We start from the raw sequence: 13,605 nt of genomic DNA on the forward strand, positions 1-13,605 counted from the left end.
AAAGGCTTGCTCTACTTCCTCACTCATTTCCTGACAACACAAGCTGTGTCACAGTGATTGGCCAACATGAAGGTATGTGACCCAAGACAGGCCAATCAAAGTCCTTCCCTGGGATATGTCCTAGTGGCGTGGAATGAATGTGTGGTCGACTTGGGACAAGAATTTAGAAGTTAAGCTAAGATCCTCCCATTAGACTGTAAACTTCCCTAGCACGGAAGCTTCTTTTCATTTGTGTGTATATCTGGAAAGCCCCAGACTTTAGGAAGTATTCAGTAAGAGTTTAATAAATGAATCATTTTCTCTCTAGTTTTTGTTCCATAGTTCCAGTTATATGATGAAGTGTTGATAAGTGGTAAAAATGGAAATGATATGAAAAAGTGGTCCACAGAAATTTCTGATCTGAGACTACATTAAAGAGATAACAGTCCAAGTTAGCAGGAAGGTCAGAAGGGACTACTTAATGAACTAGTTATGACTTACAATGTATACTGTGGGAGGAAGAAGAAAAGGAAGAAGATAAAAAATATTAATAATAAAAAACTACATGGAAAACAAGCACCACATGTACTCACCATCAAATTGGTACTAATTGATCAACACTTATGTGCACGTATGGAAGTAACATTCATCGGGTGTCGGGCAGGTGGGGGCGAGGAAGAGGGGGTGGGTATATTCACACCTAATGAGTGTGGTACGCACTGTGTGGGGGATGGGTATGCTTGTAGGTCTGACTCAGGCAGGGCCAAGGCGATAGATGTAACCTGAATGTTTGTACCCCTGTAATATTTTGAAATAAAACAAAAACAAAAACAAAAATGTTCTTCTAAGTGAAAGAGGAAAGGTGTTAAAAAAACAAAAACAAAAAAAACCAACATGTTCTTCTAAGTGAAAAAGGAAAGCTGCAAAAAAAAAAAAAAATCAATATGCCTTTTGCTGTGTACAATAAAAACTTGGCTATCTAGTTGGGGGGAAAAAAAAAAACGAACAAAGCCAATTGCTATGGGATACGCCAAAGGAACTATATCTCTCAGAGGCTGTCTACCAACATTTTTGTGAAAGTGCTAGTGATTCTTTTAACAGTTTTATTATAATACCCCACATAAATTTCTTGCACTTTACAGGACAATAAAATCAATTTTTAAAACATAGTGTAGAAAAAAGACATTAAATTAAAATAGACTGAATTACTTTTGATCCATACAGACACATAACAAAATTATTAAATTGAATGAATGTCAGGGGAAATGAACACAGGCCGAGTCACAAGGAAAAATTTAAAAATATATATTTACTACTCTATTCATCAGTTATTCATGAGAAGAACCCAAATTTATATTGACCCATTGACAATGACTTTTCTGGATGCTGTGGAAACAAAGATCAATTAGGCTCAGAGCCTGCCTTAAGAGAGATTACGCTCTATATAAGAGAGAGAAGCAGAAGATAAAAACTGAAATCACGTGCTACATTTTATGACAGACACAGACTTATGACCAGGATGGCCTTGCCATTCCTCTCAGTTTGACTAAACTTCAGACTTTCAGACTACAGGACCCTGACCTCCCTCTTCTTAGTACATTTACTTTAGAAAACTTGTAATTGCAAATTCTTTCTCTGCTGCTTTGTGATGGAGATAAATCTGCTCCCAGCCTTTAGCTAATTTTACAACCCTGGAATGTGTTTCTCAGGGACTTGGGAGCCATCTCTTTGAAATGTAATCATTGGGAAAGATAGAACCAATACAGTGCCCTTGACTGTAAATACCGTGTTATACACCAGATGTCTAGAATTGATGCACTTATAAATTTAAGAGGGTAGATCTCATGCTAAGTGTGCTTACCACAGTAAGATAAAATTTTTAAAAATAAGGAGGAAGAGAAAGAGAGACAGACAGATAGACAGGGAAGGAGGGAGGGAAGAGTGGGCCCTACCTAATCTCCCAGTCTCTGTGGGAGAGTAGGAGCCTAACTTCCATAAGCACCAATTAACAGCTGGCCTCATCACATGAACCAACTCCCTCCTTAGGTCCTCCAGTACTTTTTCACTAGCTCACCACGGCACTTAAAAACTGTCCTGCCTTTTGTTTCAACAGAGTTGAGTTCAGTTTTTCTCCCCTATCGCAGTAGTCTTGAATAAAGCCTGCTTTGCCATTTTTGAGAAGTGTCTGTACAATTTCTCTTTCATACATCAAACCATGGCAACACAAAAGACTCAACCTGTGGGAGACCAGGTAGGATTTTTCAAAGGACACAGTACCTGAGCTGGATGGAGTCACGAAGTCAGGAGAATTAAATAACATGTGTGAAGAAGGGCTATGAACATTCCAAGAGTTAGAGGGCAGGGACACAGGCAAAGGGGCAGAAAGGCATGGGCATGACGCCATATACCAATACCTTCATTTGAAAGCTTCCTAGCAAGGGCAACATACACACACACACACACACACACACACACACACACACACACACACTAAAATTTAAATAAATTTGAATTCTTTCTATCAAAGTCAATAAAAATATATTCATGCGTCAGATTTTTATAAGCAAATTAAAAATTACTCTTCTACCAAAGCCATGTACTTGTCTATTTCTACTTTGCTATTGTTGTAGTTAAGTACAAATCAACTTCTGCTGAGAAATTTTTAAATGTTAATATACTTTTGAACCTAATCCTTTGAATCAAGAGACTTCTAGAGGCCCCTTGGCTGAAGGACAGATTTGAATCACAGTTACAAGCAAACGCTCTATTGCTCAAGGTGATTATTCCATCTTAAAGTTATACACATTCATGGCAGTACAGTTAGGGAAGAAGCTAACAAAGCCCAATTTTTCTCTTTTTCCTTTCAGGGCAGCTCCCATGAGAGCAGCTGTTCTCTTATTAATGCTGCTAAACGTTAGCAATAAACCTCTCTGGAATTATACTGAATAAGATGACGTAGAAGAAAGTTTGTACCAAATAAATTTGCGTAGATTAGAGTCTGCAGGTGGTCTAAAACATGCCTGTATGGGGAGCCAAATTGTTCAGCACTGGAACCTTTTGAAAAAAGAACAAAGAGCCTTTCATTGCTCCGATTCTAAATGCAACTTAGTACTTCATTAGAAACCTCTTAGCTCGCCGTAGGAATCTTTCATATTTAATTTTAAGGTACTGTAAAAACCTTTTTTCCCTAGGATACCATATTGAAACATTTTATTTTGTGTTTCCTGGGAGATATCCAAGTTTTACAAATTGCAGAAGTTATCTGTGCATATTTAATTTTTTCTGAAACCTAAGTATTAGGCTAAATCAAAGTAACCATCCCTGCCAATAAGAATTCTGAAATTAAAATTATTAATACTAAGAGTCCAAAGCCATGGAGTTAAAAATTAGGAAACCTGGGTTTTCTTTCTGTTTCTACAGCCTTGGCATATTACTTACATTTCTGAGTCTTAGTTTACTCTTTTGTAAAGTGAGGCAGCTAAACTGGATGAGCATAGATTCCCCTTCCATTCCTAAAATTTCATTGCTCTATGTGGCCAATATTTAGTAAATATTAATATTGCATGAGATTTATCATTTATTTGACTGTAAAGGAATACTTCAAAGATAATATTTCCAAAGCTACAGTATCAAATCATTGTGGATGAGATATTTTAAATTTTGATATAAGGTGATCAGTTAACTTTTGGAAGGTGTTAGTAAACAGAGTTCACAGAATTCTCGTTCCTGCTTTAATGAGCTTGAGAAAAATGGGAAGGTCAGGAGAACAAAACATCAGCATCTGAATATTAGTATGACAACCCACCTCTACAGAACAGAAGGAAATAGAACATATGGTTGTAGCATTTGCAGCTAAGACTCAGGTTGACTAGTTGAGCCTGTTAAATCTCCCAGCCTGGGTCCTTCAGTTCCTGATGCTTGGGTTGTGTGTGTGTTTTCAGTGTTCACTGAGTTCACACAGCCATCAGTCAGGGCTCACAGGAACAAAGCTTTTCCAGAGGCTAAGCTGACAAGACCTTCATTCAGTGGAAAGAACTGTCTTATCCTTACTAAGACAGCAAACTACCTGGCTCTTTGAAATGAAAACAAAGTAAATAAGAAAACTGATACATGTTTATGAAATGAACAAATGAATAAATAACTCATGAGTCCCAAGTCTTGGCTTCTAGCTCTGAATCCCAAGAGCTGCACAAAATTTCTAATGCAATTCTTTTTATAAAAATCAGAGATATAAAATATAATTACTCTGATGGAATTGAAGGAAAACAACTTTTGATTATTCCCCCAATCTGTACAAAAGTTAATGGACAGGACAGCACTTAAACAAAAATCTGACCTAAAGCCAAATTTGCAAAACTCTGTCTCACAAGTTTATAGCTGATAATCATCTCTTTATCTCTGCTTATGTGTATTTACAATAGGATACTCATATGAGGGCAAAATAGATCAACGCGAGGTTAGAGAATCTCCTTAACTGGATGGCTGAAATTAACCACGTCATGCACTTTCCTGATTGTGATGAAAATAGGAACAAAACAATCAGAATGACTTTCATAGGTAATATTTCTGAGAAGGGCATTGAAAATGTTAAGATTGCACTTCCTTTGTGAAGCTAGACATAAACCATGTACTACCTTTTTAGGAACACAGGAACAAACGGTATTTGTGCAATGTCACTATAAGGGTCACAGGTTTTACTATTTATGCTGTTGGTCACTATTTCGTACATGGCAGGAGATACAGGAGAGCATATTTAAAGGCATGAAGAAAAACCATGTTTTTATAGCCAATTAAGTCAAACCAGTTACACTGGCCACATAACACCCTCCAAGCTAGTTATCAGATGGGATCGCTTCTCGTTGTCACTATTGCCACACTGGGCCAAAGTCAGTCATCTCTCACTTGGGTAGTTTCAACAGTCTCCTAAATGATCTCCTACTTCTAGCCTTGCTCCCATCCCAACCCCAAGAGTATTTTCAATACAGCAGCAGAAGCAATCCAGTTAAAACATTCAGTCAAGTCCACTAACTCTTCTGCTCAAAAATAACTGATTTCCCATCTTACTCAGAGTAAAAGCCCAAATCTTTGCTGTGACCTACAAAGCTCTTCCTTCAAACTCTCCATCACCTGACTCCCTACTACCTCTCTCTTGCTGCTCTTCTACCCCCCACCTTCCCCTCTGCATCAGCCACACCAGCTCTCCTGATGCTCCCGGAACACCCCAGCCAATACACACCTCAGGACCTTTGCACGTGTTGCACGTGTTGCTTTCTCCTCTCCTTGGAATCCTCCTTCCATCTTCCCATGGAGAGCACTCCCTCACTACTTTCAGGTCTTTTTTCTTTTTTTAACCTCTATTTAGATCTTCTCTGTCCCTCATTATCTTACCTAAAATTTTAATCTTTCTCTGTAATATTTCATATCTCCCTTTTTTTAACTCTCATATTTATCAGTACCTAACGTACTATAGATATACTGACCTGTCTTGCTTAATGTCTGCTGACCCCACTAGAATGTAAGTCTATAAGGGCAAGGATTTATCTATTTTTGGTCTATTTTTTTTTCATAGTTCTATCTTTACCTGGAAGAATGCTTGGTGCTGAGATTCAACAAATATTTGTTGAATGAACAAATGCATACTACCTCTTACCTCTGTATATGGCCTTCCCCTAACCAAGCCAATGAAAGCCCGTGATTGGTCTATATGGTAACAGAAATTCCTTTTACTTCTACATTATTAAGATACTCTGAAGAATAAGTTTCAACTCTTTAATTTTTTTTACTTCATGACAGAGAACATATCTTTGTATGATACATTAGGTATTATTATAGATTCCATAGTCTGTCATTTCTATTATTATGCCATCGGGGAAGGGAGCTATCCATAATCAAACCCAGAAGATATTTGGACTTAAAAAATTGTATTTCACAAGAAGCATAAAATTCATCTAAACTTAAGAAAACAACCCCAGGAAAAACCCACTGGAACTAGACTTCATAACTCACTTGGGGATTCATTATTTTCACAGGTTTCTTCTTCATCTGGTGCTGCTGCTGCTTCCTCCTCTTCTTCTGGGTCATCGGTGTCTCCTGACTCGTCACTGTCTTCCACCCACTTCCCCGGCATTAGTCCTGCGGAGTCGTAGGAGTTGCACAGGGGACCCACGATGTGAGAGATGAAGGATTCCTGAAGATTGGCCAACTGCGGGGCAGAACGATCCATGAAGGGGCTTATGGGTAACCCAAGGCTGGCCTCCTCATCACCCTAGAAATAGGGATTTAGCATGAATAGTTGGCTAGAAGGTCAATGAAAAGCAAAGTTTAGAACACAAGGAAAGTCGACATTCACCCGGCATCTAAAATGTGTAAATACACAAGAATCCAGACCTTCATATGCAAACTCCCTCTTTACTTGAGGGCTACTAGATTCTACCCTAATCATTAGAATTCCTATACAAATGCTGTGTTACTGTTTAGCACTTTTGTGATCTTTTTATCAAGGGGAAATACAAGGAGTGGTTTAATGTCTCAGCAGATGATATTTCTTATCACATTACTCAGTGTCCCTTATTCAAGAATACAAATGCATCTTAAAACACAATGCTGGGAATAATTATCAAAAAATACATTACCTATTGTGTTTTTCTTTTGTACCTTGGCTGTCAGAAAGCTCAAAATAAATTATCGCACAATTCAAGTGGCTACCTTATCCCAGATTTTGTTTGAATTATATCTTTTATGATTATATGGTTTCTGATATTCATTTATGTGTATAATAATATTATTGTATAAGAATTTTATTTTAGACTGCTTCAAATCTTTTTTAGAAAAAAAATAACAGATTGTAAACCAGAAGTTACCTAGCAAAATAAGTGAAGAAAAAATATGGCAAAATTATCAACAATAGTTATGCTCAAGGAGTGGAATTATTATACATACATTTTCCTTGTCACTTATATTTTTCTGCATTTCAATATTTCAGGAATGATTATAAATTAATCTCATTCCTAAAATAGGCATACGTTATTTTTTAAAATGCATAAACCTTTCATTCTATATATGAATCATGCCCATAGTAACCATAAAAGTTCATTCTAATCTCTATTTCAATATGTCCAATGATAATTTATTACTATTAGTAAGGTGGCTCATCCTATTTTTGCATACCTTTAGCTATATAAATTTCTTTCTGACACTGATCTGAACTCTACCTCCCAATAACTTCCAGAGGCTGGTTATAGTCATACCCTTTTTAGGGCAGTAGAGAGGGATTTAACATTTTTTATGAATCTTGTGTTAAGTACTTTATATAATTTATCTCCTTTAATCTCCGCAGCAATGTTACGATTAACCTATTTCTAAATTTCTATGTCAATCCTTTAAATATCTGGAGACAGTTATATCACCTCTATTTTCCCTCAGGGTAAATATCTTCAATTTTTTTGTTTCCTTTTATGTCAATGATTCCTGTCCTTTACCTGTGTTCCATCTCCTCCACGTTCTTCTTAAGAGAGTAGTTCACATACTAAACAGAAAGCTTCAAGTACAGTCTGAGCAGAGCAGAGTAACATGGGGAGGACCACCCCCTGCTTATGTTAATTGTGGTAGGTTTTTTGGCAGTCTGTTAACTGTCACATTATCATGTCAAATAAAATGCCTATTAGTTTTTAGCTTTTTCATATAAGTTTTTATTAATTCTATTAGAAATATAAATGAACTTAATCTGATATATATTCCTCCATATAAATTTAAACTAGCTTCCATTATAATAAATCAGTCCCTACAACAGCATTTCAAGGGTCTTCCTAATGTCCGACTTACATTATCTAAATATATTCTTTCCCCCAATTAACTTGCAAATAATTTTATCTTAGAGTTCTATGATTATAGTTAAGTACAGTTTTTACATATCATTTTTTATCTCCTGATCAAAACTGGTCAGTTCAATTTCTTATGAAAGTATGAATATGAAATACAGTGATCATTATTTACAGCTTTTGTTAGCTCTAGTGAATTCACGAGCAGCCTGAAAGTGGAGATTAAGAAAGACTAAACAGTTGTTTGTTACCTGTTCATAAAACTCATTGACAATACCCTCTGTCCACTGCAGGTGGAGTTCTTTACATTTAGCTGGCCCATTGATATCAGCCAACTTTATACACATCTGACAAACCAGGAGACGGTCATTTTCATTGGTCCAATCTATGCCAACATCATCATTCACCTGTTTGAGGGGCAAAGTTAACAAATTTTGCCTCAGTGAAAACAAAAGTTGAACAGGAAGAAACAATAGAATATTTATTATCTTCCTTCTATTTTAGAGAGCAGAATACCAAATAATCAAGAACTTCTCAGCTATTTAAAAACAACCTTATTGACCTGCATAAATTAATAGTAAAGGTAAAATAATGAGTAATGCATAAAATAATAATTAACTATGGAACTGACAAATGTTATTTAAAATTTGCAGATATTATCAATTACTATTAAAATAATATAGCTACAAATGATATGAAATTTCCTTGAATTAACATTTGGGTATTTATGTTAGAAGTATGAAATTTTGCTTTAAGTTTTTGACATTTATTAATATTACTGCCGGATAATTTACATGAGTATACCACAGAGATGAGAGCAAATTAAATCAAACAAAAAGCCACAATGATAGCTAGAATTTATTATTTCTCTGTAGCACAAAGTATAATAAACACAGACAACACCTCAACTTCTTAGGTATCTAGATCAGGACCAATACGTGTATATCTGATTCTGGTTAAACGTTTTATTGCATTGCATTTTCACATCTGACATATAAGAGGTGACGGCAATAAGTTTTTTTCAACACTTTGGTCCCATGATATCTTTCAATGTGGCCATAAAATGTAGACTGGTACAAATCTAGTTACCTTGGCATTCAATTTGGCTACGAAGTCAAAGTGTTTCTTCAGGTCAGTGGCCAAAATTGCTTCAATGACAAGGAAACGGAAATGCTTAAATTCCACATGGTCAAGGTTAACTAAGAAGTTATACTCTGGCCGGGACATGAAAAGATTCCATGCAGCAGCTGCGTGATGATTCTCCAAAACTGAACGATCATTATATAGCACCGCCTAGGCGAATGAGAGAGTTAAGAGTTCAATTTTTTTAAGATAAAAAAAAAAAATCACAAAAATAAATGAGAATATGTAATGCTTTGGAAATTGCTCTTTCAGAAAACAAAGAAATGTAACTTATGACTGCTGGTTATTAAGAATCCCTTATTGCTGTACATTGACTCTTGATTATTTTTCTTGATTAAACTTCTTTTTTGTAAGATAAGTTCCTTTTCTTGAAACTTTAGTCCAAACACAAGTGAGGGACACTAGTCCGTCTTTACAGATACATTTTCTTTAGATTTTTTTCTTTAGATTTCTTTGTAGGGCACAGAAATTTAAACACACACACACACACACACACACACACACACACACACACACACACACTTCTATCTATATTCCTAAGAGGTAACTTGGTTACTTTCTGTATCTGGCACAAGAATTACCTCTTCTTAGTTAAACACATATAACTATTAAACGGAAATGGAAACCCTGAGAAGGCCACAATTCAAAATGTTCTCCCTCCACAATCAGCCATAGGAAATATCACCTACTATTTAGTAATTGAAGCTATAAAGTAAGCATCTACTTGTTTGGAATTCTCTGAAAATGCTGAGGGAAGCATTATTAGGTAATGTTTTTTTAAAAAGGGGAAGCTGCCTACAAAATGCTTGAAGATGAGTGTGCAAGATAGCTTTTGGAGGAAAAAAAGGCAGAAGGACAAAAAGGAAACACTAAGCACATGAATATTAATATTAAGGTAGGTAAAAATGCAGACAAGTAGAAAAATCTGCATGGTAAATTGTGCTGGCAAGAGGATTTTTGACAGTCTTCAGGAAAAAAAAAACCCTGGCGTACGGAGGACATGTGCAAAGAGGATGAAATAAGTAGTCAGAAAAAAAAATCAGGATATTTTTATTACATATTGATTCAAGGAAAATTATAAAAAGGCCATAAGAGACATTGTGGAAATGAATGGCAGTGGGGAAGACAAAAGGCAAACAAGAAAACAAAAGAATACATATGGGACCAAATTGGCCTCTAGATCCTATAGAAAGAACAATAGAGGATCTCAGGATGTTTAGTAACTTGGGCTCAGCTGACTGAATTTAACTGTATAGATGGAGATGCCTAGATATTTAATGATTAATTTTTTGCTTAGATTGAAGTATACACCAAGATGAACTTTAAATTTATTCGTTGTTTTTAGAATCTATGTTGGAATCTCCGCTCAGGTTAAAAAAAAAAAAGCTTTCCTTGAATGAATGAAAGAAACTGATGCTAAATTCCTACTAACCAACATATATGCCATAAGAATCATACTTATTATAATGAATATATTTCAAAGGAATGTGGTTTTTATACAAAGAAGCCTTACATTCTTAAAAGTCCAAGAAAGATTTTGTTCTCTAATCTTTTCAGAAAGGAACTTTTGTACAGGTTCTCTTCTCTTTGTTGAGGAAGTTCCATAATATGAATTAAAGTAGCTTTTCTTCCTAACAAGAAAATTGAGAAGGGATCCCCACGGGTAATAAAGTTGCATGCCACCGTTGAGATCTTAGAAGAAACCATGATATCTTTTCAGAATTAGCATGATCTCTAAGGACTAAATATAGTTTGGCTTATATTTACTTGGTGCCTATTATGAATCCAATTTATAAACAATTTTTTCAGAAAAAAAATTTCAATTGAATTATTTCTCCTACCCAAAGTCTAAAGATTTACCTGAGGAGCACTAGTTGCAACCAGGAAAGCATTAGTCCTTCCTGGGTGATCATAATCGTGCATGGCTGCAGCCACGTACAGTGCCATCAACTCTAAGGCAGGGATATTCCCAGACAGACATCCGTATTTATCATCTGTCACATTATACATTTTTGAGAATACATATCCCATATGTCCATGTGTAAATCCACTGTCAGAATCTGAGAAGAGAAAATGAAAGTAGCAGAAATTTTTAGAAGTATTAAACCAGTATCATTTGTCTTGACTTTCTTTTTTTAAAAAAAAAAAACACTCTTCTGTTCCCACCTTTCACAAGGAAGTACAGATATACTTCACACGTACCTGAATCACTTGCTGAACCATGATCACTAATCACAGTGGAAAGGCCCGGAATAGGTTGTGTAGTAAGATACCAAACGGCATGTAAGACATCAGTGGCGTGGATTCGGTTATGATCTGCAACCAATGCAAACAACAGTCATCAATTTGTGAACTTTGGAGTGTAAGGACTAAGAGTGCCATCTACTGGATAAACAGGTTACATCTAACATTTCAATACCCCTAGGCAAGTCAGCCAAACCTTCTATGACAAATAATACCCTTAAATTACTCTTCTATAACTCCATAAGATCCATAGTAACAAGGAAAAAAACTCACTCACATTTATTATGCATGCAGACGTCTGAAGTGGAAAAATCTGTGTGCAGAGTCTACCAGAAACCTACGTATATAGGAAACTCACTATGTGAAACAACTGTGATATTTGCTCTTGCACTTATTTTCATCCTTCTGTATAAGACCATGCAGAAAACCAGAATAAAATTAAGAGCTATGACATACTTTAACTAGATAAGATCTATCATTTCATCTCTGGTAAATATAATCAGGGAATAGATCATAATGCCATTCTTCTGTTTCAATCTTAAAACACTTCAATAAAAGTGACTATATCTTACATATGTAGATTATATCTACAAGCAAAATTCAAAGCCAAAAGCAATTAAATTCTCTGATCTAGAAATTGTAATTGGGAATATACTTCCAGGAAATGCCTAAAAAAAAAAAAAGAAAAAGAAAAAAAAACTTCTTTGTATAGTAATGTAGGAAGTTGAGCCATTTTGAAGAGTAAAAACTGAAAACCAAATCTACTAGTCATAATGTCATTATCATGGGAAGGAAGTCACATGCAGTTCAGCTTCTTTTGAACCATAACCAACCAGATGCCCAGTATGTTCTTGGCGTACCTTCTTTTTTCTGGTGCACTTCTTCCAAGTTTTGTTCTTATTTGTCTGTCCCTTCATAATACTTCATTGATTGGTATGCCTCACCCTAAATGTACTAACTTTACTCATTTTATTCCTATTAACCAGCCATGACATCATTTCCTTCTCCATGCATTATATTTCTGAATGATATTCAACAGACGAGGAGAAGACGGAAAAAGAGGAGGATAATGACAACGAGACTACGAGGGCACACCTGTTCCCTGGCCAGAGAAAAAAGAGGAACCTACGGCATACGTGGTGCTAGCAGCACCCTGGTGGTCTGTAGGTAATGGTGCCTATTTTCCTACATTTCTGGCAACTCTTAGGAGTCAGTCTTTAAGTGACAACATGTAGCTAAATCTGGGGTAAACACCCCAGAAATTCAGCCAAGAGGCCTGAGTGTGGGCTTAAAAAGACGTCCTCAGAAGAGCTTTAAGATACAGAACTCCCAGGCTCCTGAAGAGGAAATAGCAAACCTTATGTCATTGCTAGATGTGAATACTAATACTATTTAGTGTTTCAAAGAGCAATTTTATTAAGATTGAAGTCTATATTCCTGTGTATAGACCATCTCAAGTGACACAAACACATTCCACTTACAGAAAATTCAGACAAGATACGTACAATCACATTTTATGTCTGTACACCTGCCATGTACAAAATTGATCATATTAGAATTTTCTGCATTTGAGACAGATTTGGTTTTGTGTCTGCTCTGATATTTACAATTCATGTTACCTTGTGTGAGTTACTTAAAACTCATTTCCTTATCTTAAAAATATGGGGATAACAATAGTGCCAATTTCATAGCACAGTTGTAAGAATTTCAGATGGGAATATATTTTAAAGTGCCTGATACACAGTAAGCCTGCCATTAGCATAAATATCATTGGTATAAAATAAGTTGTTGCTATAGAACAAGATGGTAAACTAATGCAGATCACTGGCTTTCTCTCCAAATCGAAGCTGGGTTTGTAAGAATGGAATTTAAGAGCTCAAGTAAAAGCTATTCTAAGCCCTTGGGGAAGTAGTATAGGAGGAAAATGGCGGACTGGGCAGAGGGTGCCCCTGTGGGGAGATGTGTGGGGAGCCAGCATCTGAGTTAAGTTCTTTTCTCCTGTTGCAAGCTGGGAAGATTAGCATTGTTACTGCAAGTCAGAGAAACCTGTGCACAAGCCCAACATTACAAGGGTGATGGAGACAGTATGAGGTTGTTGGAGGGCCTGGTTAGGGTCAGGAATAGACGTGAACTTGCAGCTCTTGAGTCCTACTGCTTCCTGCCCTGTTCCCACCACAAGGTCCAGGCCTAGAAGGCGTCATAGGTTATTTTTACAAACTTTCAAAGAACAAATAATTCTATCTAAATAATTTAGTGCTGAAAATATAAGAAGGAAAGCTGCCAAACTCATTTCCTGAGGTTAGTATAATTTTGCTTAAAAAACTAGGTGCAGACAGCATACGAAAAAAAAAATGCTCCATGTGCTTTTTAGTTTAGGTTTAAAAGTACTGAAGAAAACAATAGCTAATGAAATCTAACTGCT

General features: G+C 36.1%; 1 protein-coding gene across 1 annotated transcript in view; it reads right to left on the bottom strand.

Annotated features, from left to right (window-relative positions):
- PDE3A (phosphodiesterase 3A) overlaps nt 1–13,605 on the bottom strand; it is a 286,388-nt gene that overhangs the window by 4,908 nt on the left and 267,875 nt on the right. Inside the window, exons 11-15 of the mRNA XM_045554234.1 lie at nt 11,142–11,255; nt 10,800–10,999; nt 8,886–9,089; nt 8,048–8,203; nt 5,986–6,244 (exon numbers count right to left, since the gene is read on the bottom strand). Coding sequence (XP_045410190.1) covers nt 5,986–6,244; nt 8,048–8,203; nt 8,886–9,089; nt 10,800–10,999; nt 11,142–11,255 — 933 coding nt within the window. The remainder of the gene's footprint in view (nt 1–5,985; nt 6,245–8,047; nt 8,204–8,885; nt 9,090–10,799; nt 11,000–11,141; nt 11,256–13,605) is intronic.

The sequence above is a fragment of the Lemur catta genome, chromosome 6, assembly GCF_020740605.2.
Source record: "Lemur catta isolate mLemCat1 chromosome 6, mLemCat1.pri, whole genome shotgun sequence".
NCBI classification, from domain to species: domain Eukaryota; kingdom Metazoa; phylum Chordata; class Mammalia; order Primates; family Lemuridae; genus Lemur; species Lemur catta.